The 26,998-nt window shown below is 33.9% G+C and overlaps 2 protein-coding genes across 4 annotated transcripts; one reads left to right on the forward strand and one right to left on the reverse strand.

Annotated features, from left to right (window-relative positions):
- The first annotated feature begins 932 nt into the window (after window positions 1-932).
- On the forward strand, window positions 933-4,417 carry LOC130932848 (heat stress transcription factor B-3). The gene is made up of 2 exons (XM_057862284.1): window positions 933-1,481; window positions 3,836-4,417. Exons 1-2 carry the CDS (start codon window positions 1,203-1,205, stop codon window positions 4,313-4,315), a joined length of 759 nt encoding a protein of 252 aa, XP_057718267.1. The 5' UTR covers window positions 933-1,202; the 3' UTR covers window positions 4,316-4,417.
- Window positions 4,418-4,901: 484 nt separating this feature from the next.
- LOC130932846 (ABC transporter A family member 1) lies at window positions 4,902-26,998 on the reverse strand. 3 transcript variants are annotated; one of them, XM_057862282.1, is made up of 41 exons: window positions 26,935-26,998; window positions 26,509-26,790; window positions 26,032-26,111; window positions 25,521-25,689; window positions 24,969-25,051; window positions 24,044-24,260; window positions 23,484-23,713; window positions 23,156-23,216; window positions 22,885-22,971; window positions 21,213-21,445; window positions 21,004-21,118; window positions 20,825-20,914; window positions 19,606-19,796; window positions 19,400-19,512; window positions 19,009-19,115; window positions 18,150-18,212; window positions 17,355-17,441; window positions 16,884-16,982; window positions 16,616-16,800; window positions 16,113-16,167; window positions 15,920-15,991; window positions 14,224-14,922; window positions 13,903-14,081; window positions 13,076-13,286; window positions 12,716-12,799; window positions 12,203-12,244; window positions 12,021-12,117; window positions 11,539-11,666; window positions 11,359-11,463; window positions 10,466-10,612; window positions 9,558-9,815; window positions 9,338-9,473; window positions 8,943-9,022; window positions 8,728-8,835; window positions 8,022-8,172; window positions 7,489-7,625; window positions 7,323-7,397; window positions 6,920-7,223; window positions 5,908-6,041; window positions 5,745-5,803; window positions 4,902-5,659 (listed from the first exon to the last, which is right to left on the reverse strand). In XM_057862282.1, exons 2-41 carry the CDS (start codon window positions 26,593-26,595, stop codon window positions 5,578-5,580), a joined length of 5,640 nt encoding a protein of 1,879 aa, XP_057718265.1. In that variant the 5' UTR covers window positions 26,596-26,790; window positions 26,935-26,998; the 3' UTR covers window positions 4,902-5,577. The 3 variants fall into 3 exon arrangements, with proteins under 3 accessions (XP_057718265.1, XP_057718264.1, XP_057718266.1); XM_057862281.1 differs by lacking the exon at window positions 26,935-26,998 and having other exon boundaries at window positions 26,509-26,859; XM_057862283.1 differs by lacking the exons at window positions 24,044-24,260; window positions 24,969-25,051; window positions 25,521-25,689; ... (1 more) ...; window positions 26,509-26,790; window positions 26,935-26,998 and having other exon boundaries at window positions 21,213-21,288; window positions 21,393-21,445; window positions 23,484-23,653.

Raw genomic sequence — 26,998 nt, forward strand, 5'->3', positions numbered from 1 at the left:
CAATATTTCATATTAAGAATATCAGTGAAAATTTCACAAAATTAAACGACAAGGTACTCTAATTTTTCAACATTATCATTATCACATTTAATTAGTAGTGCCACTTAGCTTGTGGAAAGAAACTAAAGATAGTTTAATTTGGTAAATCGTCTGAACATGAATTTAAATTTCATATATTATGTGAGGTACTTATGGCAAATAAAAAAATTATGAAGTGGTCCTTTTTTAAAATTATAGTTCGGGATAAAAATGACTATGTTTTTGTGGCAAAATATCACCCACATATTTCTCAATAAATCAATTTTTATTTTAAATCAAAATGAGCTGTATCCTTATAATTTTTTTTTATCACAAGTTATAAATTATTTAAAAACGTTACATTTTTTTTAATTATTGAATACCTCTAGCATATTATATTTTCATTCAAGTCATCAATAAATAAACTATTATCTTTGGTCTAAAACTAAATAGATAAATAAACATTTATCAGGTTTAAACACTTCCGTTCTTTTAAAAAGGAACTATTATCTTTCTAATTATTATTTTAGAAAAATCCAATAATAAAAACATATTAGTATCATTGAGTAAGTGAAAAATTTAATTTTGATACACTTTTAATATAAATTAAATAGTTTTATACGTGTATCTAATTACGTAATATTATATTAGTATAAATAATTATTTTTTACATTAATTGTGTGAATGATCATCTAAAAAAATAGATATAAATATGTAAAATATTTTATAGTGTTAGTATATTAAAATTAAACTCTTAAATTGAATACTTAAATAAATAATAAAAAAAGAAGAGATATGATGATGAGATCAAACTTCAAAGTGCATGACTATGTGCATGGCAGAAGAAAAAACCAACCTTGACACACTATATATAAAAAAGAGGGTAGGCATAGTGAATACGTTTCAAGCATTTATTCTTTCAAAGAAACTAAGAGAGAGAGAGAGAGGGAGAGAGAGAGAGATAGAATAGAGAGAGAGAGAGAGAAGGAAAAACCGAAGCACTTGCAAATCTCATGAACTGTGGTGTCGTGTTGGGGTTCTATTGTTGGGATTGGGAGTTCTTAACTGCCCTTCTTCTCTTCTCCTCTTCTTTCATCAATCAATCTTATTAGATACTTAATTTCATATTATATATATTCTTCTACTTCTTCACAAATCAACTTTCCTTCTAACTACAAAAACAAATGGAGGCAACAATATTATGTGACAATAATAATAATAATAAAGGGTTGTTATTGGAATGTGGTGGTGGTGGTGGTGGAAGGAAGTGCAATAATCCACCACCCTTCTTGTTGAAGACATACATGCTTGTGGAGGATCCGGCCACCGACGAAGTCGTATCGTGGAATGCCGACGGCACGGCGTTCGTGGTGTGGCAGCCGGCGGAGTTTGCCCGTGATCTCCTCCCTACACTCTTCAAGCATAGCAACTTCTCTAGCTTCGTCCGCCAGCTCAATACCTATGTACGTATATTTAAAAATAAAATTTAATTTTGATGCAAAAATAAGTGCATTCAATTACCTAATATTACATTAATAAAAATAATTACTTTTCATGTTAACTGCATGAATAATCATCAAAAAATATATATATATAATTATACGATTGTGTAAAATAGTTTATATTATTAGTGTATTAAAATTAAACTCTTTAATAATAATAATAATAATAATAATAATAATATAATGCTATATATAATTAGTACTTTGATGATTTATTACTTAAATTTATGGACTACTATAATTATATAAGTTCCTATAACATGATATATTATGGTTTATTTGATTTTTTTTTTTGGTTAATAAGGAACATAAAATTAAGGATCCTAATTTTGTTATTTCTAAACTTTATCTTAAATTGATCAAGAAAAATTTTATTTGAATATCAAATTAAAAAGTGCCCATCTCATGATGACCATCATGGAAAGTGATACAAAATTATAAGTGAAGGTGGTAGGTTTTGAAAGCGAGAAATTTGGATGGACATTAATTTGTGACTCTCTTTAATATTTTATTATTTCATAATATCTATCCCAATTAACATTTCTATAAATTGGAAAACCTAAACGGCTGATGAATATCCCTCTTTGGTCAATAAGTTGACTACTAGAAAGTTATTGTCATAAAAAGTAAAAGAAAACAAAAATTTTCATTCTCTTTAGTTCACCATGATGGAACATTTTTACCAATATTTCTACGACCTATTAGGCTTTGTCATATATATGTTTATATTCAATAAAGCTTTTTCATTAATTGAGGAATGTATGATACATATATTAAAGTTCTATTTGAGTATTTGTTACCACTCAAAACTAGAATAGAATATATAACCGTGTATCTTATTAATGAAGTGTTGTTGCTTCGGTGTGAAAATGTTATAGAAAAGACTCTATCAAAGTTAGAAACTATAGTATATAGTAGATTAGAATAAATTATTACTGGTCAAATATATATATTTTTTTCTTGTATTGTTTTCAGTTCATGTTATGCTATGCATGTACATGTGCTTGTGACGGTTCAGGTGGGAACCGCCATAATAAATAAAAGGGTCAAAAATCAATTTTTGGGGGCGCTATATGGTTTAATAATAAAACGGAATACTCACAGACTTATTTATTTTAATGCAAATTGTAAAGTATCTAAGGCAGCCATTTATTTAACGCTGAGCTTTCATGATATATATAGGTGGAAGATATTAAATTATTATTATTATTATTATTATTATTATTATTGAGAAGGTGAAGGTTAATAAAATTTTATTTATTTATTTATTTTGGTTCATCATCAAAGAAAAAAATAAGGGAAAGAAAGTAATATGTATACGGAATTCGTTGGTTGTGTTAGTAGAATTATAAGAGAATGATCCCATTTGATTAATACTATTCAATTCAGGTTTCTGATTAATAAACCAAATTTAATTTCATTTTTAAGAATGCTAACAGACCAATATTTTTAGTTAAAAAAAAAAAAAGCAACCAATTAACAAATTTTAACTCAAATACAAGGCAAATATTTTTTAGTCACATGGTTACAACTACAATTCAGATTTAAAATAAAATATCTATTCCTTTTGACTACGTGAACCATGGTAGGTGACTTCTAATTTTAAAGTCTTAGATTGTATATAGAAGTTTTCGGGTTTTGACTATTTCAATTCATATTTCCTTTATGAACTTCTATTTCTCTAATTCTTTGTGGGCGTTGATTATTTAACCCTCTTTTTCTTTTTGATCGGCCCACACAAGAAAGAAGAGAACTTCTAGCTTATTGCCTTGCCGCAATTAACGCATGATCTATCTAGCCTCTAATAATAACAAGTTTAATACTGAATATTTAGTGGGTGAGTTTAAAGCTTTGTGTTAATATCTAAGCTAGCCGTGATAGATATTTCCTATAAGAAAATATATGCATGTTTTTTTAAGATATTTTCTATAAGAATATATTCATGTGAAGTTGATAGCTAAGAGAGTGATTAAATAATTTGATAGATTTGACTAAATTGTCATCCACTCACTTTAGCTATCAACTTCACATAAAGATAACTGTACGAATTTTTATTATATTTTAAATTTTAGTTTTAAAAATAATATAATCTCCCGTTGATTAAAAATAAATGCCTGAAAAGGAATATCCTTAAAAGTTGCATCAAGTTATATCCCATTAACTTTGTTTCATACCATCTCCTTTTGTTATTACTATTATTGACATGGACATTGAGAAAGCATTTGCTATGGAGTAAGAAAATTATGTTCCATGGAATATGGTAAAATATTTTTTGATCTAATATTATCCGAATGTTGGATTGGATGTACAAACAGGGTTTTCGTAAAGTTGCAACAAGCAGATGGGAATTCTCCAATGAGAAGTTCAAGAAAGGTGAAAGAGAAATGCTATGTGAAATTCGAAGAAGAAGAGCGTGGACAAGCAAGCAACGGAATGCAGCAGCAAACCAAGGTGCACCCCAAGACTCCGATGAAGATCAAAGGTCTTCATCGACTTCTTCGTCTTCGGGTTACACCACTCTAGTTGATGAGAACAAGCGCCTCAAGAAGGAGAATGGGGTGTTGAGTTCAGAGCTCACAACCATGAAGAGGAAGTGTAGGGAACTGCTTGATTTGGTGGCGAAATACTCGCATGCTCAGGAGGAGGAAGAGGACGAGGACGAGAATGAGGCCGAGGCCGGAAGGCCAATGCTGTTTGGAGTAAGATTGGATGTTCAAGGGCAGAGGCAGGTGAAGAGGAAGAGAGACGAGATACGTGAAAGCGCAAGCATTTTGCTCTCTCAATCATGCAAATAGATACAGATATATACACCTATAGTAGCTTCAAAACATAAATATAGTTACTCAAAAAGTGTAATAATCAAATGTTAGCTAGGTTTGCAGAATTTTTTTTTCCAATGTTTTTTCCTCCCTCTTGTGCTATTAATGTGGTGATCACATATTTGGTAATTGGTATATATCAAGAACTTTGGAGACAGCTAAATCATCATAATATTGCAACAACCGTAATATAAGAACTTGATCGATATATCTATGTAAAATTCATTTGCTATTATATATTATATATAATGAGTTTATAACGTACTTATAATTTTAATATTCAAAGGTGTAATATCACTCATAAATAAGTGGTAATAATGTGTTCTACAGTGAAAGGCGCGCTCAATGGCTCACAAAACACATATATCCAAGAGTAAACAACATTTCCAAATAAGATATTTATTTATTTTCAGAGTTTCATATATATAATAGAACGAAACGGGCTACATTATTGGCATTTTATAATGAAATAATTCATTGCACCGAATAATTAATTTCGCTTCAAAATAAGCCACCATTTCCATATTAGTAATCACAAATCATAATGATGAGGAATTGAGGATAATAAACACACTATATTTCCAAAATCCAATGCCTCAAAATATCAATATTTACTGTTCCTAAATCCTGATACATTAACTAATGATCATTTATCATTGCAACTTGCAAGACTAATCATCCTCATCCTATTCTCCAACGTCAAATGCTCTTGATCATCCTGATCCCTCTCTCCAATATCTTCATTTCCAACTAACATTCTAACATTTCTAACAGTCATAGATGCCAACATTAGCCCTGTTCTCTTCTACAAATTTTTCACGGCCGAAACATGAGTCTTATATACATCATCTATGGTCTTATATGTCATAAATTTTTCCTTCAAATTGTGAGACTAATTTCAATTCAAGAAAGAGATCCCGAGCAAAAGTTCATTTTATCAACCCAAGTTAAATCCTACTATTTACATCACACTAATTTTACATGACAAACCAAAGGGAAAAACTGGCAGTTAAGCCAAAGTCCTTCCTCAATGAGTAACACTAATGTTACAATTCTCAACGGCCAAAACCATTGCCCTACGGAATCTATATACAATTCCATGCCACTAAATCACTGATCCACACTATACATGGTCTTCCGTTTAGAAAGAATGCACCATTTTGATAGCTCATAAGACATTGCAAATTTGCAATACTATGCCGTAGTTTATGAAAGAAAATGACAAAAATGTTGACATCTCATGAAGTAGCTGCAAAATGATTAAATATTGTCTCCAGAGTTGACTGGCTGATGCTGTACTCAGCAATCCCTAATCTACCTCTGCAAAAAGTTAGGTGGCATTTTGTCAGTTCGTTTGACAAGTAAGATATCCTCCTAATTATATCACGTGATACTTGTACTTTACCTGTTTCCTTCAAGGTGACCAAAGACATCAGCCAGGGATAAACCTTCTTCATAGGGTATCTGCGATAATAATTAAAAAAAAAAGGTTGTGAATTAGTATATGTCCTGCAAAATGTGTAAGCATATGCAGATGTTCTGATGATCGGGGCAAAAAGTGAAAGTACCTGGTATCTGATGTTCAAACCATTGCACCCTTGCCATCTTGCTCCCCGAAATGATGAAAGTATAAATGAATCAATTTCTGAGAATTTTTGTTTCGACAACCACCACTCGGAAAATACTGGTAATGGAATACCACCTACATTACAAAATAGAAAAGAAATATCAGTACCGGAAGAGAATTTATGCAATTTTTATTGGGAAAAAGTTTATATATATAATGCATCTCCTCTAATGAGAATTCTCTAGCCACTTTACCATGTGCTGAAAACACTTGATGACATTATCTTAAAAGGCTCTACTACCTTACCATATCAAGAGCCATTTCTTCTAAAAGGCTAAATTATTAGGCAAAAGGTCATGGATGATTTATTTCTAATACATATATCTAACATACATGAAATGTGTTCTACTTCATCTTTCTGCATTTTTTTATTTTATATAATAACCAAGTCTTGTTCCACTGGATGAGATTGGCTACATGGATCAAATGATAACATTGTGCCCTATCATAGATCACATGCTTCACAAATCTAGCTATAGAACTATTCTCCATCTGATCCAATCTCCTCAGCTTCACAAAATTTCAAGAGCTTCCTTGTCTAAGTTATTACAGTGACCTAGCTTAAATTGCAGAATAAATTTGAAGGTAAAAATTTAAAATCACGAAGCCCAAGTATTATGTGAAATTTTAAGACAAGGGCCATACTTTTTCCCATTCCAAGAAAGGATTTTGTACTTTGTTAAACCCGAGGGAAGACATTATGGTTTACCCTCAAATTATTTGCCAGAATATTATAAAGGAATACTGTATCAACATTTAATGTAGAAAAGAGGAAACAGGTAAAGAAAAAACAAATACACTATACCAAATGAAAATCCATTCAAATACTGTATAATTCACGATTGATTTCCACTTCAGTTACATGCATGTTCCAACGAGAAAAGTGTCATTGAGTCATAGAAGAAATCAAAATGAGACAAAGAATCAAAGCCTTCAATGGAAGTTCAACATACCATCTCGAAACAATTGTTCAGATAATTGTTCCCTAGAAGCTCCATCAGAGACAGGTGTACAGGAGATTAGTGTCTTGACTCTTTCTTCATTGCCAAGCCAGCGCCCAATTAAGCTTATCATTTCTCGTGTCAAGCTAATCTCTGCAATGGAACTATTTTCTGCAGTAATGGAGTCAGTGGCACCAATGCAAACTTCAAGGTCGCCAAGCAAGCTTCTAGGATGAGAAGGGACATAGAGAACTCTTTCCTGAATAGCTTGGCATAGAGTTTGCAAGTCTGCAGAACTCACTTCAGTAGGTTTTACCTGGAAACAGGTGAATTAATATATGAAGGTACTTTTTCATCAGCGGTAAAAGAATAAGTACAAAGAGGATGTGCTTCTTGATATTTTAACCATTCCTACCTCTAGTTCCAGATGATTCCCAAATCTCGTTTTTAAATGCTGAGGACTTCCGATGCATCTTAATCGTCCACCAACCTTGCAAACAAATATAATTAATATCAGGCAATAAGTATATCAGTAGCTGCCTGCCAGGGTCCAAGAATGAAAAGAGAAAATAAGGTTGTACCATTATTCCCATCCTGGTACATAAGGCTTGAGCTTCATTCATGCTGTGGGTAGTTAGAATTACTGCAGTTTTCCCCCTTCTTGTTGAGATCCTAGATATTACATCCCACATAAATCTTTTGGCGATGGGATCCATACCTGAAAATACCAATATGAGAGACCTAGATGCTTTGTCGGGAATCACTAAGCTTAATCCATTCAGTAAGAACCTACAAATAGCTAACATTCCCCTTTACCTCAAAGCTTGCTGGGCATGAATGATACATAACAAACGAGATTATGCAGATGCTAAAAAAATATTCTGAACCATGGTTTTGATCATAGAATTGAATGCAACAAGAATTCAAGGTCAATTGATGAAGCGGGTTCCTTTTTCAGGATAAAAATGAAGTGGGTTTCTTAACATGTGTGGGTTCCATTTTCAGGAAAAAAATGAAGTGGGTTTCTTAACATGTCAAGCATCTATTGAACTAAAGTTTAGACAATTAAAAAAGCTAAATGTAAATCTCAATGCAAGTAACTCCGTTATCGTACCTGTAGATGGTTCATCAAGAATGACAATAGGAGGATCTCCAATCATTGCGATTGCAACAGATAGTTTCCTTTTATTCCCCCCACTAAGAGTAAATGACGGTTTATTAGCATGCTTCAATAAGCCAAATTCCACCATCTTTTCCTTAACAACCTGTTGAAGTGATCATAGACAAGAAGCGACAATTATGCTGTATCTATTATGATCATATTCTATTGATGAATGCTAATTAATATAAAAATTCATAGTGATATTTCAAGCTTTCAAGAGGCCTGACACTTTTCCAATCCTGAGTCTATTACCCAACAATTCTGAATGCACTCCCTCGGCGTTTCCCATGGCCCTATATAGTGATAACCACCTCACCCCCAATACCACCCCAACAGAGAGTTGGTTGCAAATATGTATTCCCTCCACTAAGTCTATTTCCCCAATTACCCTTTTTATGTTGCACTCTAATACATTGGTTCCTAACAGTTTGAGGCATGAACGGTGCACAAGCCAACCTACCTCGCACTGAGATTCAACTTATTTTGTTTATATTGTCTGTAAGTGTCGTATTTGCTTGGTTTCTCCATAAAAATGGAAAAGTACGGGTGTTCTTATTTCAAACTTGTCGAATTACAAATCGATTAGCTACCTATGTGCATGTTATTGCCATGAATTGTCCAGACACATCAAGTATGAAAGGGATAGAGTTACACGTACATTATCTATAGTGTATTCTGGAACACCTTTTATTCTAGCATAAAGCTCAAGATGCTCTTGAACGGTCAAAAACTCCAATAAAGCATCAAATTGCGGACAATATCCAATCTGGAAGTGAAATATTGAGATAAACAATAAATAGTCAAATGGATTTACATAAAACTTCATTCTCTAACTGTAAGTCATTGTGTACACATAAGAGAGAATATGCATACATATTGGCGAGCAGCCTTGGGATGGGAGCATATATCTTTGCCAAAAATAAAAGCAGTCCCATCAGAAGGAGATTCTTCCCCTATACATAAAAGACACAACATTAAGCAATAAGCCCATAAGAATCACAGAGAAATGCCTAGTTCACAACAATCCATATTACAAAACCTCTATTGGTGCAATTGAATGAGATCTATCAAAATTTTTCCGGAACATCACAAATCATCATCTCAAGTTTGTTTAGATTAGAAGATTGTACCTATGGAACAGATAATAACAACTATACTCACAAGAGAAAATGAATGGAAAATCAAAACAATGTTATCAATGCACATTTAAGTTTGCTAGCTAAAGAAGTTCCTATTATAAGTATTAGATGTGTAGGCATATGATATACCGCATAACATAGAAAGAGTTGTGGTCTTTCCAGCTCCATTTGTTCCTAAAAAGCCGAAACATTCTCCTTCCTGAACTGAAAAGGTTAACGAATCTACTGCAACCTTTTCCCCTAGATACTTCCCTTCAGAATACACCTTAATTTCAAAGGGAAAAAAACTATAATTAAATAAAAAGCATTTTGCCATGTTAAAAAGCAAGTGAATAATCAAAGAAAATACCTTTCGAAGATTACGCAGGTAGATAATAGAATTATCGAGGGAACCAGAAAGTACTCTATTTCTTTCGGTTTTCACATCCACATCTTCATCAAAGTCCATTGAAACAGTTTCCATAGAAGGTTCTAAGAGAGGTTCCAGATAAGTGGTATTACGCTGGAAGATGTTTAAACTCTGCCACCACTTCTTGATCATAAACGGAGTCAATTTGAGGGAGGGACAAACTTCAAGTGCAAGTGTCAAACAAAAGTAACCAATGCTCTGTCATACAGGAAAATAGATTAGAATGAAAAAGTATTCTGTTTTTGACACAACCTATGTTCTCTTGTTCTTTGTTATCATATAAACTAACAACTTAATAGGCACTCTCGTGCATATGCAGCAATTTTTTTTCTGTAATATACGTACTTTTTTTATAACTTGTTTAATGTACAAATTTATTGAAGAATTAATATAAATGAGAACACAAATATGAATGTATTTTTATTTAGAATTATTTAATACAAGTAACATATTTATAGCAAAAAATAAAATAGTAATGCTGTTTGTCTGCATTATTAGTAAAATTGGTGGTTTTTTTTTTTGTTAAAGATTTGAAACGTAAGAACTGTAAATAAGGGCATTTTTGGGAATATATAAACTGTGACCAAGTAGTTTTTTTTTTCTGCCTTAGTCACTTTAGTAGTATTAAAGAAGTATAGATAATATATATCATCATTGGTGTATGTTGATAAAAAGAATATTATAATAAAGAGCACATGAAAATTAATACATGAAAACCTCCTAACGACTATCACTTGTTCACTTTTATATTACTACTATAGTCCCACCTAGAACTTGTACTTTGAATCATAATTCATAATTCGTAAGGAACAAAACAGCAGAAAATTTTGATATAGTTAGAGTTATACCTCAACAGCAAGATAACAAATAGAGGCACCTGAAACATTCCAGTCAAATATCCCATCACTTGTTTTATCTTTCATTCCTTGCCGTAGAAGTGCCAATGAAGCAAGACCATCAGCAAAACAAAATCCAGGAGAAATTCTGAAAAAATTCTGAAACAGAACAAATATTTATGTAGAGAGTATGTAATGGTATTTACATTAAATCATACACTATTACAGAATGGATAGCATGATATCTTAAAATATTAAAAAGTATCTCAATGGTTCCTGTTAGGATTTAGAATTGCTTTGTTTTATCTTATTATTTATTCTGTAAGTTACATCTACATGTTTTTGCTATCCAATTTAGTTTTGTAAGTTGTAACCAGTATCACTGTATAATGAAGTCCCTAGATGATTCATGAGCACAGCCAGCAACATATTTTCATATTATTCAGAATATTTCTTCTCTCTTCCTTAGCTATCTAAAACCGACAATCTCAAGCAACAAGCTTGGGCACAGACAGACAGAGAGAAACAGAAAGTAAAATTCATTCTTTTACTTTAAATATATGAAATATTTGGCAACTTTATGAAACTTCGTTACGACCAAGCAGATTTTTTACATTTGTGATTGAAACTAATGTGTCTATTCTTGATTAACAAATTGCAAGCACAAAGTAAAGAGACAAATTTGGGGTGGGAGCTTAGAAGTATAATAATCTGATAGTTTCATCCCCCCCCCCCCTCTTCCCCCTCTTCTTTCTCTTTCTTTTTTTATCTCTTCCCAAAAAAAAAAAGGAGCCTCAAATGGGAAAAGTCCTGCATATTTGGCTATTACCTTCAGGAAGGTGAATCAGTCAAAGCAAGGGCATGGGATTCATGCTGCTAAAAGCTTAAGAGCAGTAAGCAGTTACCTTAAGAAAAGTATTGGCAGTTGTTGTGTTTGGTATAAGTCCCATAATGAATGAGATAACCATTAGAATCAATCCAGTGAAAAAGTGAATTAAAAGAACCACATTCTGAAAAGAAGAATGAATGTCTTAGCATTAATATGCACGGCAAGTAACGAAATAAAAATAATTGTGTCCCCCTACCTGAGCCATGGTATGGTCAAAAAAGAAAAATGTAAGGCAGTAAGTTGATGATGCAACTGCAAGTCCATATTCCAAAAGCATCAGTGTAGTCGGTAACAAAGATACCCCTCCAACAAATTGATCCAAACCTACAATATTAATTAATAGGCAAGAATTAGCATCTAAGACTATGATTCTGTAAGCAAAACCTCAAGGATTGATTCAATTGAGATGTCATAGGAACCATATTTATGGAAGTAGTTGATCTGAGAGTATACACTGAAACGAGGGAAAATAGATACCGTTTTAAATAACTCTATTACAAGCCTTCCATAGCACAAGCAAACCATCAAAATATTAACCAAAGATGTGTATAGAACATGGTTTAGAATACCGAAAAAAATTATCTGAGCAGCTGCTATTACATTAAATATGGAAGTACATAAAAATAATTAATTTATCATTAATAATTAAAAAACTAATATTTTTAACAGAAAACATACCAAAAATGTAAAAGAGAATTATGGCAAATGAGGCCGGAAACAAGAAGCTCACGAAGTCCCAAATATATGTAGAAGCCCAATATGAAAGGACAGAAACCTGATCAGCAAGATCAGTATCAGAGTGAAGACAAGGATAACTCAATGATATGTTAAACAGTGTTCTTTCAAGAAAACTAAGATACCCCACTAATTAGCTGCTGGTGCTTAGCTTTCACTTCACGTTCCTGCACCAACCAAGTTTGGAAACTTTTAGCCCTTGAACATAAAAGAAAGTAAAATGCATTCACACTCTAAATATTGAGAGTAAAATGCTACTTAAGCATCCACACTTCCATGTGCCTCTATTATCCAATAGCTCGTACATTTGGAAGAAATGTTTATAACGTGATATCAAAACTTCTATAACTAAAGTGGTCTTGATCCTTGTATTTGCTCACATTCTTCTAAATGGCATAAAATTTTCAGCACAAGGTAAGGTGAGTGTGTTGTTCATAGTTAATGCTTCAAACAAAAGGAGCTCTTTCATTAGGCAGGGTATTAATGTATAAAAACTGTGCATGTGCATGTGCCTTTACCCAATAACTTGAGCTTTTGAGATGTATGATCCATGACAGTTCTTCTTTACATTTCTTTCAGAAGGAAAAGAAAATGATTAAAAAATGATATACTGATGAAACTAGTGTAACACAACTTACCTTAACAATGGGAACAGCAAATGAGGCGGGTATGAAAGAGAACGCAATATTGACAATAATTGCAGCAGAGAAGGCATCCAGGTCCTACAGAATTTCATCAGCAGCTCATCAAATCTTTGATTTTAATCAAAGAGTATGGAGGGAAGGAAATTATAGATGAGCATTGAGTATACAAGTTGGACATCTTTAGCATCACCAACCATTATGTACTTTGGATGTGAAAACGTAAAAAATAAAATATAAAAAAATGAAAAGATAAAACAAAAAAAACATGGTAGCTTACAGTTCTAATTGGAACATGCATCATAATTCTTGAATAATACCCAGTTTGATAACATAAAAAAGAACATGGTAGCTTACATGACGTTGTACGAGCTGGCTTTGTGTCATTGGTAGTGGGTGGTTGCGTGTCTGAATTGTCATATTTGTGTCACCAGTAGCAAGTCTAAGAATGGCACTGTTCATAACATTGATAAAGGTGGGAGCAGCGTGCTGGCAAGAACAATTGTGCAATACAGTGTAGCCTAAGCTCCCATCACTATTTTGATCATCCATCACAATTGCCCCATACCTTCATATGAAATTACATTGCAATCATTTGTATACTACATCAGGCATTCATCATCATATAAATGGTATTTAGTTGTATTTCTTAAGTTGCCTAGTAAGGGTGTGTTTATTTCTTCTTCCCAAAAGAGTGATTTTACAACTTGGATTTCTTTATATAATTGAAAAAGGCTGAAACTGATTCGATCAAATGCTACTCTCTTTAGCTTTTCCGAAAATGCTGAATTTTTTTTTCATTTTAGTTATTTTAGAAAATTTATACATGTATTTGGTTGGAACGCAATTTATGCACCTTCAATGGTAGATTTTCGGTTAAACAAGTTTTATGGGACAGAACTAGATATTTGGCCTCTATATGGTGCAAAGACTGTCATCCTTTTAGAGGACTTCCCTGCTTAGATATATTGTGAGATTGAAAGGCTATGATTCATTGATTGCTTTTTCTTTTCTCTTTGTTTTTTTCTTTCGTAAGACAGGCCTGTTATCCTCCCATCTTGTGCCATTCTCCTCATATTAATGATACATTTCTTTCCAAGTCTGATATAATTTCTTATCACAAATGCTTACAGTTCTGAAATATGACAAACCAAGAGTGGACCAGGAAGTTGAAGTTTACGAACCTAGATTGGTAGGATTCATTGAAGCTAGACATCAAATATTCACTCATTGAAAGTAGAGCAGGTCCTAGAGTTGGCCCTGCTGCTTCCACTGCATCAGCTAATGCCTTCCCTGAATTAGGGAACTTGTATGAGCTTGGCTTGTATCTTTGAATCCACCCTCCTTTGACATTTTGTGCTACCTTCAACATCATAGAAATTCCAGTGAAACCCCGTCAGAATGCACTAGAGTCAACTTTTGTCCACCAGCCTCTAAGACTAAAAAGAGACATGATACAACATAATTTCATGAGGCAAAAATCGAAACAACAGTGAGTGACTAACCTTTTCAGCAATAGGCAAAGATAGATTAAAAGGGATTGGACCTCCCCCACCCCCACCAGTCAACAGAGGATTAAAATAAGAAGTTGAAAGGATCAGGCCCTGCTGATCAGGATGTGGCTTGAGCTTGAGAAAAAGAAGACCAATAAACAAGAAAACAGCAGGAATAATTAGCTGGAATATAATTGTTTTGTGATCTCTCCGAGCAGATATTGCCCTTTTAATGAATAAAGCTCTCGAGTGTTGCCAGAATGTTGACCTAGAAATGAGACAACAGCTACAACACAGCATACCCACGAAGTTTATGAAACTTATAACCATAGCAAAAATCAAACCACAAGCTCCTGCCACTATGCTAGATATCAAACCAAGGAACTTCTTATAATTTCCTAAAAAACATTTTTTGGTGGAGGGATGGTCATAAGAACCAAGCAAAGCCACAGAGTCAGACACAAGGGAATGATCATTTCCCTCGAAGCATTCGACTCCATCATAGTCACATCCTGCAACTCTCAAAAATACCTCCTCTAGGGTTGTGACTGATATACCATAGCTTTCAATACCAAGACTGTCTTCGTTACCACTACCACTTATTTCCATGTTCAAAAGTGGTTTTTTCATGCAACCTTCAATTTCCCTAAACATCCCCTCAAAAGCTGAAGAAGATGCCAGCGGAAGCCTAAAGGAAATCTCAGTTCCCACCTGCAAATGAAATAAATGGAATCAATCATCATAACATCATGCAAAACAAATTTAAAAACAATGTATGAAGAGGAAGTATTTTTTAATTAAGTTTGAACTTGATTATCCATAACCGAAGCACTGTTTATATGAAATCGAACATAAAACCAACTACCTTACCATTTTTTTCCTTTTTGCTTTTTTGCATTTCAAATGATATAGACAATTAACTCCTTAATAAAATTAACAATTAAAAACAATGAAAGAAAGAGGAAACCAGGTTTAATCTTAAAGCATGTATGGTTTGCATCCAAATCCGTAATGCTGTCAGAGCTGGGAAAGAGCTATTCAACCTATTCTATGTAAGTTTTTTACGTTTACCTTTTTTACACCTCACCTCTCCACTTTCGGCGGCTTTGGCTGAGAAAGAATGACAGATATTTCAAGCGAACTTTCCATCTTTGGACAACATATGATATTGAGTGGTTTTTCCGTACTTAGATATTCTAGTAGTGCATTCTTTTGGGGCATTTTCGTGCCTAGATATGCAAAAATATGAGCATATCCTGTTACATGGCTAATATCTAAGGTTAGGACCTACGTGTTATTCTTTTCCTAAAACAGATCCGGGTTCCCTGTAACACGAACCACAGCTCAATCTCTAAGGTTAGGCCTATGTCTTAAATTTTGCTCTCTCCTTTCTGAGATTTCTTATCCTCTTCCTTTCATACTCTCTTCTTTCACTGCATCAAGTTTCTTTCCTTTTTACTGTAAAGCTAAATATTAAGTGACCAAACTTAGAGTAACAATTAATAATCACCATGGTAAAGTTAGTTTATTCATGTCCAAAGTAATGAATTATCTGAATAAGTTTAATCTATGATAAAAGTAGGCTACTTTTTCTCCCTTTAAAGTGATATAAAGAAGACTGTTGACTGCCTACTGTTCATAGATGATTACTAAGTTCATCAGACTGATATTAAAGTGAATTGCAAATAGCTATACTGTGAGAGATTACCTCGCTTACACAGGTTGCTGAGGGAACATGACGATATACTATATCACTAGCTATAGAAGCAGTAGGAGCTGACTGAAAGGACAAGAATTAAAGAAAAATGAAAAACTGAAATACATAAATAAATAGAGCATTTCAGCCATGAAACATCAGCACCTGAATGAATTGAAGAGGAAGTTATCAGGATAGAACAAACCTTTACAAGTGTTAGAGTATAACCAACTCCATAATGATGCTTCAAGAAAAGTGAGCTGTCAAAAAATACTACAAATAAGAGGAGAAAAAAAAATGCATAATACAATCATGATACCTAGATGTGCAATTAAAAGTTAAACTAAATTCCCACCAATTTTGCCACTAGAAATCAAGTCAACAGAGGTAAAACTGGAAATTCAGAAAGTAACTGCACGTAAAATTTAATGAATTGCCTAATATGAAATTCGAAATAGGCAAACAGTGCACACACATGGGTGTGGGTGCACATGCATGCGTGTGTGCACCATGAGGGATAGTAGAAAAAGAAACTAAACTAGTTGAGAAAGGAAAGTAGAAAGTGGATAAAGGCATACAACAAAATATATACATATATACACAACTTAACCTTCATATATAAATTTCGTCATTGATCCTCATATTTCATTTCAATCATTAGCTTTCAAATGAACGGTATAATTGGGGAAAGTGAGAAGGAAATTAAACCTTCCACAGCATTTCAGAGAACCATTGGCCATGATAGCTATCCGATCACCTAGTTCATCTGCTTCATCCATTGAATGAGTTGTTAGTAAGATTATCCTGCCTTTCTTAAATTTTTTTATTAACTGCCAAGTCAAACGCATTGAGTATGGATCCATTCCGCTGGTAGGTTCATCAAGAATTATAACCTGCCAGGTAAGACCAAGGGGTTCCAGTTTTGTTCAATATATGAATACAAAAATAAAGCAAGTGTTTTTGATATGCATACTACCTTACTGTTCCCTATCAATGCAATTCCAAGAGACAATTTTCTCTTCATGCCACCGGAAAGAGCTCTCACAACACTGTTAATTTTATCAGCCAGGCCCACCTGATCATGCAATAGCAGTTATTTAGAATCCCACATTGATTCATAATTGAACAGAGTAAAGGGCTAAAAAACAAAAATTTAGGGACAGGAGACGCAGGACAATGTCTACATTGCAAAAGGTTCATCAAAACATGATCACAAACTCCTGAACAATTTAAGATTGTATCAATTTCAAATACCGCTAAAAACAAGTCCCACGGCAACCCTATAACTTTCAATACTGGGCATACAACAGCCAAATTCCTAGAATGTTATTGCAGAATGTAAAACATTGGGAAGAAACATTCCTTTGTCTCCTAACCACCCCCTTTGACCCTATATTTATCATAGTTGGGGACTTTTTATGACCACAATTAATATCACCAAACTCACCTCGTCAGCCATATTGGTAACAACAGCCTCCAGTGAGTCTTCATCAACACCCTTTAATATGGCGAATATTTCTAAATGCTCCCTTACCTACATAAAGTCAATGGCCCGCGAATTCAGTATAATATGAGAGTAAAAATATAAATAAATTTAAAAAAAAAAAAGTAAGCAATGCAACAATAATAAAAAATCAACTCTGGGTATATAGCTATGTTTAGATGATGATACAGATTAACAAGAAAAAAATTAGAAAAGAGAACAAGTACAAGAAAGAATTTAAAAAAAATAAAAATAAAAAGGTGCTACGAGGAGTGATGAGAGGATGTCAAAGGGAGCCCTTAATTCTCTGACTGCATAAATGTATAGCATTGTGGCGGCTATATGTTCAAAATAGGGAAAAAAAAGCTATTACAAGCTGCGATAGAGTGCTGAATTTTTGGTAGGGCAGGAAAGACTAACGATAATAAGTACACCCACAATGTAAACATGGCTTTTAATACACTTATACACATAAAACTATAATAATTTAAAATTAGACAAAATGAATTAATATTATTTGTTATGCAAATGGATAACAGTGTCGCAACTCATTAGAATATGTTGGGAGGCCACCAGAATGAAACAAAAGAAATGTCTACAGAGTTTCAGGTTGTGAACTTATACGGGAAGTATAGAAGCATACATCTATCTATACAAGAAACAACAGTTACTAATATCCTGAACTAAGCATTCAACAAATCGATAATAACATTTAGTCGCGGTATGGATAACAGAATATAAAAGCAAGCTTCTCCTTACGGTCAATTCGGGAAAGAGTATATCATGTTGTGGGCACACACCCAAAACCTTCCGTATCTCATCCTACAAAACAAGATAATCACATTCGAATGAACACATGACCAAGAATATTTACAAAGAAACAAAAACAAAGAGAGCATATACATGTCCCAGATTACCAAGAAACACATGCTATCAGCCACGATCCCCCCACCCCACCCCACCCCCCCTCTTTTTCTTTTTTCCTCTAGCTTCTTTTGTCCAGCACAAAGGGAAATAAATACGATGGATCGATAAATTGGATTAGTTTGTAGCAGCACAAGAACATAGTGAAGAGCAATTGAAATTATTAATTGACAAGTTTTATTCAATTTACTCGAGTCTATGGCTCCACTTTCTTTTTTGCAGATGGCATTGTCAACTCTAGCAGAAAATGCCATAAGGGCGATGGTATTAGTCTTTGTATTACGTATGTCCAGATTAGCAAATTTTGTGATTAGAAGAGTTTACAATGAATGAAGTGCTGCAGAAAGCTGATTCTATGGAAATTAATGAAACCAAATATGCAGTTAGCATGTACTTATGATTAAAGCTTCAAGATATTTAAATCACAAGAAAGTATATGATTTAGACGTTTGACATCAATTTGGTTTAAGGCTCATGATTTTTTAATTCCCCTCTGACATGTTGATAGTTTGGAAAGCAATGCTTTATAGATAACTCTTCTTTTGGCCGTTTTTCGCTATTGTATAGAGGAACCCATAGCCTCCTCCTTGTATTATTCTTCTATTCTTCTTTTATCAAAGAATAATAAGTAGATAGATTGTGAACAATAAACTTGAACTATGAAGTATCTGTGATTCTATAACAAACAACTTACAATATCTGATACAATGTTCTTTCCAAACACCAAAGCATCCCCTGATGTAGGAGGAAGAAGACCAACAAGCATCGAGATTGTTGTACTTTTACCAGCTCCATTATGTCCTTCAAAAAGTATAATCAATGAGCGACAACTGTTACGGAATAGGTATATATATAAAGAAAAATTGGGAGGGTATGATAAGAAATCATCCTAAAACAAGAAAATCAAACAATAAAGAATTATTGTAACGGGAATACAATCTCTCAAAATATTCATTACACACAAGAATAATACATAGGAAGTTTTTAGATCAAGCCTTTTAAGAGAAAGATAGCTTGTATATAAAACATGTGTATGACTGTAATGTAAGCAACAGAAATTAAGAAAGAAGAATAATTGCACTCACCTAGAAGAGCAAGAATCTGATGTTCATACAATGTAAGTTGTAAGGAGTTAACAGCACAGCAATCTCCTTTTCTAGTAGCATACACTTTATGCAAATTCCTTATCTGAATGCATCTAAAGTTTCCAAACAAGAAGTCAGAAAGAGACTACATAGAACACGATTCCAACGTACCAAGTTGATTCACTTGAATTGTATTTCATATATACCTGCCATCAAGCTCCTGTTGTTTCATATCTAGGCTTATTGCTTCTATAGAAGGTCTCGACTCGGAATTCCTACCATCAATTTTAACTTCAAAATTGGAGGGGCGGTGTTTTCCAGTTTTATTCTTTCTCCAGAAGTCTCTTCGGAAAACAAAAGACCACGGATATCGCCGTCCATACTCCCGTGGAAGAACCTTCAACGTAAGCAGAGTTTGAATGGTTTTATCATTTATAAGGGGAAGTGGAATGAGAATGCTTTAGAGGAAGACACATATTCATTATAAAAACAATTGAGCATCTTGGTTGAACATTTGTTTGCTAACAGTTAGGACACAACAGCAATTGCTTGTTTGTAGCTGTGTATGCTTTGAAATACGTCACTTTTGCAAAATGTAGGTTAGTCTAACTAAATAGTACTTTCTTAAATGAGCATTCTTCTATGATATTACAGTTGGAAAAAGAAAAAGTTGAGAAAAATAAAATTCGGGAAGCAAGAACGGAGAAAAGGGACCAAATCTGAAGGCCTGCAAAGGGAAAGATATATCTAAATTTATGCACACACACATATTATTGTAGACAAACACACACAAAAACACAAGCAAGAGGTAGTAGTAAAAGTTTGTTCACATGTAAAAACAACAGCAGCCTTGCAACACTAGATGACTTAAACAGAACCACTTTTTGTTAGTTCATCCATTTGGCACTTCTCTAATAATATCCCTAAAATTTCTCATTCGAATACCTACTTTTAAATCATATTTTATATAACATGCTTAATACCAGTTTTGAAGAGGAAATACTTTCAAGCAATCAATTAATTAAAACCAGTATACAGATAAAAGACGCAAATAAGCACAATTTAAAAATTATACATGACAGAAAATGAGAAAGTTGAAATTAACTCAGAGTGCATGAAAATACAGCCAAATCATTAGGTGAGTAAAATTAAGTTTAAATGTTTCCCAGAAAGAAAACTGTTTAGAAGCATCACAATGTTCAGCCAAGTATGAAACAGCACCTTTCTTGAAACTTTTCATGCATATCTATATGTATATACATCAACACAAACTAAATCTGTTATCTCCCAACTAAGCAACAAATGGTTGATTTCAGCTAGACAATCTAGCTAGGACACAAAGGACAGACACAAAACGGTCATTTGTTACCATTTTAGTTAGCTTACTCGAGATAAAAAAGATATATTAAAATATTGAGGTCATACCTTGTCAAAATATAGACCCATTGCACAATATAGCAGTGTATCAAGTATCATCATCAAAAGACATAGAGAAAAATTCACTCCAGATGATTCCTGCACAATAAATATCTTAAAAGAATTGGGAAAGAGATATCGGTCAAAATAAAAATAGTAGCTGCAAAGTTGATACTGCATGAACTCACCCGCCATATGTTGGTCCAACGCAGTCCCACATGAGCACGCTCATAATCAGCAAAGTTAACTGACCCCAGAGCAAAGGCTGTAGGTGAAAGGATAGAAGCAAGAACCTTCAATACCCTGAGCAGACAATCTCAAATCAATTAACTCTACACTCAAGTATGAAAAACTTGGACAAGAAAGATATTATATATTGATAAAAAAAGGTACTCACATTGAAACACCCTCATCATTGACAGTGTAATAAGGGAAAAAAGTACCAAGAAAAGACAGCGTTCCAACTGCAACAGCTGTTTTGGCCCGTTTGAAAAATGTTGATATAAAAAATGACAGCATGATTGCACTAAGCCCAAAAATGAAAAAGTAGGCAAACACCAATGTCTTATCACTATACTTGAATAAATTATCCATGGTGCAAGCAGTAATGATCCCGGAAGACACTGCAAACTGTAATGTTCAAATTGCACAAAGATGAGATGATAAAACCAAGATAATGCCTTGATCTAGACAAAGAAAGAATCAAATCGTCACATTATTGGTTCTCAGTTATGTAATAAATGTTCAACACAGATAAAATAAGGAACTAAATTCCATTAATGAATCATCCAAGCAGTCTCTTTTACTTTATACCACACCAGCAATGATGGCAAGGCGGCAGCAATCTACATGTTCTAGATTTTCTCAAGAATTATCTACCTTATTTGTATTAGTATTAGAATAGTTACAGAGCAAGAGATTTGAGACTATTTGGTGTAAAGCTCATGAACTTTTTAGTGGAATTTCCTTCTGAAACAAGCCAAGAGATTGGAAGCTATGCTCCAGTAATTTTTATTTTCCCCCTCTTTTGGCACTTGGCTCTGGTAGGAAGGATTCCATGTGCCGCCATCTTTTTTTTTTCCTCATTCTTCTCTACTTATTAATGTTCTTCTATAATCAATATTAGTAATAAGAGAATGGACTCCCAAAATCATAAGATATCATTGTACAGTTTTTCACGGATAGAAAAAGTGTATTGTTACAATGCTAAAATTTCAGACCAAAAGAATTAATATCCCACGCTTACCCACATCCAAATTTCCCAATAAAATAAGCCACCCTAACTCGATCAACAAAAAATAATCAGCCAGCCCCCTCAAATGTGACCTAACTCCAAGAGCTCCTCCAACATCCAACAATATGCTTATTCTTCTCCCCTCTCTTCAACGATCCAACAACTCTTTCATCTCTCTACCTCTAACAAATCATGTGTCAATTGGATTCCTCTTCCAAAGCCTGTCAACTCAAGCTTGCTGACTCCTGTCACATAAGACTTCTCAAAGTCCAACTTAAAGCAAACACCACTTGACCTTTTCCTCGGGTCATGAACTACTTCAACAGCTACTAAAGCAACATCTAAGATTTTCTGAGCACACTATTTCACCAAAGTAGTATATTCTAAAATGTCATTTGAACAAAAGAGATAGTGCCATTTAATGATTTATACAAAGCTGTGATTGGTCTATAATTGATTAATATTAACTAACCTATCCTTTGGAACCAAAATGTTAAGAGTTAACAACTTAACACCAACCTTTCCATAACTAAGGAATTCCTCAAACACCTTGAACAAAAACAGAATGTTATAATCAGCAAATAAGTCTCCAAGTTAAATTCTTATAAAGCCATTGATATCCAACCAGACCTTTGAAGTTATTCAACCTAACACAGAGCAGGAGTGCCTAAAGGTAAACCAAAGGGAAAAGAATGTGGGGAGGGGGGGGGGAGGGGATAAAATAAAATAAAAATAGTAATAGTAATAGTAACCCACCACATATTGTGGATAAAAAGAAAAACATACATGCAAACAAAGGGAAAAACTATAGCATATGGAATGGAAAAAGGCATACCTGCAAAGCATATGTGATAAACCAAGAGAGATGAAATATCCCATCTTTCAGGCCCATCATATAGAGTCCTTCTTTAATCTTCTGTTCCTGAAATATTACATTAGAAAATCAGGAGGCAAGAACTAAATACAAGAGGGAGGCTTTCTATCCCATAAATATTTGGAAAAAAAGGTATGTTAAATATTCTTAAATTTTTTTTTTGGGTTTTGGGGGGGGGGGGGGGGGGGGGGGGGGCGCTAATAGCATAATGCAAATGATCAAATTACCAAACCTTCTCAAAAACAGAATAACTGATGAGGCGCGAAACTGGATAGAGAAAACCCAATAGGTATCTGCACATGTCCCATAAGTATTAGTATACAAGTGCCTGCACAGTTCTGTGTTTACAGTTTGATTCATGATGACCTTATATTGACCAAAATCGAGTTTAATTACAAGTGATTAAAGAGAAAAGTGATTTATGTTGGTAAATTTTATCTAAACATTGATTTTGGCAAAATGAATGTAACACACAACATTGATAAAAATAATATTTTTAAAAAAATTAAAAAAAACTTTTAAATGTATAATGTATAAACATAATACTAACACAAACTTACAATATTCCCATGACTTTCTTTATGATTGACTGGAACTGATCATCAGTGTACTCTCGAGTGGGAAATGGAGATACTCGTATATGACTGGGGTTAAACTGATTCCATGTAGCATTCAGAGAGAAATCAGTGTCATAGAAGCCTGATAGAGGAAGGGTTATGCGTTCAGTGCTGGAATTTATGCCAGACTGTTGAGCAATGAATATTATAAATGAATCGACCATTTGCTGGAGCTGCAAAACACAAAAGGATAGATTAATGGAGTATTATTTAACAGTACAGATATCAAATTGGAAGACAGAAAGCAAGAAGATTATAGAGAGTATAAGTTAATATGTGCAATTAAAAAAGACACTCTCAAGTTGTTACAAAAAAAAAAAAAAAAAAAAGAATTGCAATGGATACAAAGATATAATAATAAAATATAAAATAAAGTTTCATGGATCTATACTAAAATATTTTTTACCAAAAAAAAAGAAAAGGAAAAAAATTCGCACACATATACTTGCAAGAGAAAACAAAATCAGGGGGAAATAACAAGAAAGAATAAGAAAATATCATACAGTAAAAAACCCACTGAAGCTGTACTGCATTGTTGGTACAGCACTAACACCCAGTTCCAAGTCGTTAAGAAATGGGCCATTTGTGTCCATTATTGTTTTTACATCTGGGAAACCGGAGAATGCCCATGTATGATTGAGGCGTATGCTATAATCAAACGACTGAGGACCTTGTTCATAAAATACAACAGCTCCTTTAATTTTCGGATTTGAACAATTCCTAAACAGGTAGAATAGAAAAAAAAATAGAACTTATAAGTAAAGCAGTCAAAAGTTCAGCTCCTCAAAGAATTTCAATCAACTTAAAACAGACATCATTTTCATATTTTATGTCGAGTCTAATAAAAAATAGGGTGAAAGAATTGTACAAACTATAGAAGCAATAATCTAAGACACCTAGTCACAAGAATAATTTCCATTTTCATTAAAAAAATATAATCTCATTGAAGAGGAGAGGAATAAAGAAAATACAATATCAGATACGAGAAAGAACATGATTATTTTCTGCATAATGAGAATATATATTGATATTGAAAATAGACCAGCATCATGACAACTTCATAAGAGCCAATATATCATAGTAGAATTAATGAATAGACAAATAGTACACTGCAAGAACCAAAAAGGTATATAAGTATCCATTAACAGTGGGAGAGACATTGTATTACAGGTATAAAGCACATAAGAATCCGTAGTGAAGGAAACCCAAGATACAAACATGATAAATAGTCTCCAATGCAGCCAAAACCTCAATATGATATGAAAAATCAGGAGAAATCTTAAATATTCTACATTTTTCATTCAGTACCTCTTATATCACCTAGCATGTAATTCAAAAACCATTGCATGTGTCAGAGCCTACCTATTATAGCAGCTATAGCAGAACTTCAAATCCAGCAGAGAGCCTTAATAATCACAAATTATTTACCTTGCTTGACTGCAGGTACCATAAGCATCTGAGCGAATGTAGCTTTCCAACTCTACCTCATCTTTGTACACTCGACTAACAAGCTGCATATTAAAAGTCGAGTTATAACCACTCTTCGAAAGCCAAATTTTGTGTGTATGCACGCGAAAACACATGAATTCCAAGTGGAGACTGGATTGAAGATGCCTTTAGGCTTTAGCTGTGTACGAAGACAGAAAGACACGGAAACCAGAGACATATTTTTTCGTAAAAGGGATGAGACGGCAAGGAAACAACATCTACATAGTGCATGGAATGGGAACCTGCCTAGTTGCCATTCACTGCCTTTAACAATTGAAGAGATGACACTTCAGATAAAAGACAGAAATGACTTTCATAAACCCTAAACGCTTACAGGTGACAAAAAGTCAAAAATTAGAATAATGGAACAAAGTTACGACTCACAGATAGACTTGATAAAGCAGCCAAAGAAATACTGGATAGATTTTGGAGCAAGCAAATTAAACTGTTCCACTGGTAAGACCATGGTTAAAAAGAGTATTAGTAGTTTACCTTCAGGAGTGGGAATTTTATGGACACTACATCTATCATCAGCTTCGTCTCATCGGTATCTGGTGCAAAAGCTAAATACTCCCCTTCCTCCAACAAGGATGCCAAAACTTGTTGGAAGTTAGGGGATATACCTTTACCCACCTCCACAAACATCTCTTTCTGAATGTGCCTGCTCCATTTCCACATAAAAGTTTACTCCTCATATAAAATCAAAGATAAAATAAAAAAATAATTCCGGAAATGAAACAGCAATCGCTTTCGGTTCCCTCCATAAACCTTTACTACAGAAAACGAATACAATCTACTTTTACTTCATCAAATAAAACAGTACTTGAATATCAAAAATGGAATGTATTGAAAACCTGCATTTTGTTCAATTTGTTTAGTTTAGTGCCTCCTTAAAACAGACGACAAAGAGAAAAGTGCAAAAACACACCCAAAAAAAAAAAAAAAACTAAAGGAAAAAAAAGGACGTAGAACAAGACATGAAGAGATGAATAGAAATACTGACGGTTCAGCTGGATGAATTTGTGTGTCAACTTGAGTCCTCACAGCCACTAACAGCAACAACACAACCGTAGGGAGCAATATCTGCCATGAATTGAGCCACATACATCAAAATTCCCACTAAACTTGACTCATACTTCACCAAATTCAAATGCGATTGGAACAAATGACATACAGAACCCTAAACATCTCTTCCAAAAAAATGACATAATTACAGGAACGTTACAAAAACGTAGGAATTATAGATACACAATTGTACCAGAGCCATAAAAAGAAAACCGCTATAACAGAAACTCAGAATAGTTACAAAAACGACAGAAAATAAATAAATAAGCCAAGTGAAGTGAAGATCACCGAACAAAAAAACAAGATCACGGAATCGATGACGTTACAAAAAGGATCAAAAGCAAATAAAGAGAAACAGAGTGAACGGAACAAAACAAGAGACAGAAGCGAAAAATGAAAATGAAGAAGAAGGAACCTCAGCTGCAGTAACGAAAGGGTGACGAATTTTGAGGAGCCAGTTCTTGCGGAGCATAACCTTCAACTGCCTGGAGGCAGTTCCCATGGCTGCTGCAACGCAAGAGCGTGAAACCCTAGAACCAGACGCGATGAAACGGTGTCGTTCCCTGCTTCTAAAGAAGAAGAAGAAGAAGAGAAAAAAACAAAGCGTTGTTCAGTTATGACTCGGTGGAGGTTGTTGCGTTGTGTACACTTCAATTTGGTGGGTTACGAGTGTGACGACTGAGCTAGTCATCCATAACTGAAAAACAAAAACCCAATTTATATTTTATTTTTCATTTAATTCATTTTTTTTCTTGTTATTAATTAACGAATATTTATATTTATGAGGAAGTGAGTGAAAACGTTGAAGAGAAGAGAATGATAAAGCAGGGGTCTGCGATACCAGGTTTCAGTTGAGGGTTCGCGCGCCGCTGCACTCTTTATCGTCTCGTGACTCGTGAGACGAA

This window comes from Arachis stenosperma, chromosome 6 (genome assembly GCF_014773155.1).
Source record: "Arachis stenosperma cultivar V10309 chromosome 6, arast.V10309.gnm1.PFL2, whole genome shotgun sequence".
In the NCBI taxonomy this organism is placed as follows: domain Eukaryota; kingdom Viridiplantae; phylum Streptophyta; class Magnoliopsida; order Fabales; family Fabaceae; genus Arachis; species Arachis stenosperma.

Bases quoted from the DNA above. Each gene is read 5' to 3' on its own strand.
- LOC130932848 (XM_057862284.1), top strand. From the start codon at position 1,203: ATGGAGGCAACAATATTATGTGACAATAATAATAATAATAAAGGGTTG. The intron at 1,482-3,835 runs GTACGTATATTT...ATGTACAAACAG, and splicing joins TCCGCCAGCTCAATACCTAT to GGTTTTCGTAAAGTTGCAAC.
- LOC130932846 (XM_057862282.1), bottom strand. From the start codon at position 26,595: ATGGGAACTGCCTCCAGGCAGTTGAAGGTTATGCTCCGCAAGAACTGG. The intron at 12,800-13,075 runs GTAAGCTACCAT...GAAATTCTGTAG, and splicing joins GCCAGCTCGTACAACGTCAT to GACCTGGATGCCTTCTCTGC. The intron at 6,042-6,919 runs GTATGTTGAACT...TTTGTAATGTAG, and splicing joins TGAACAATTGTTTCGAGATG to GTGGTATTCCATTACCAGTA.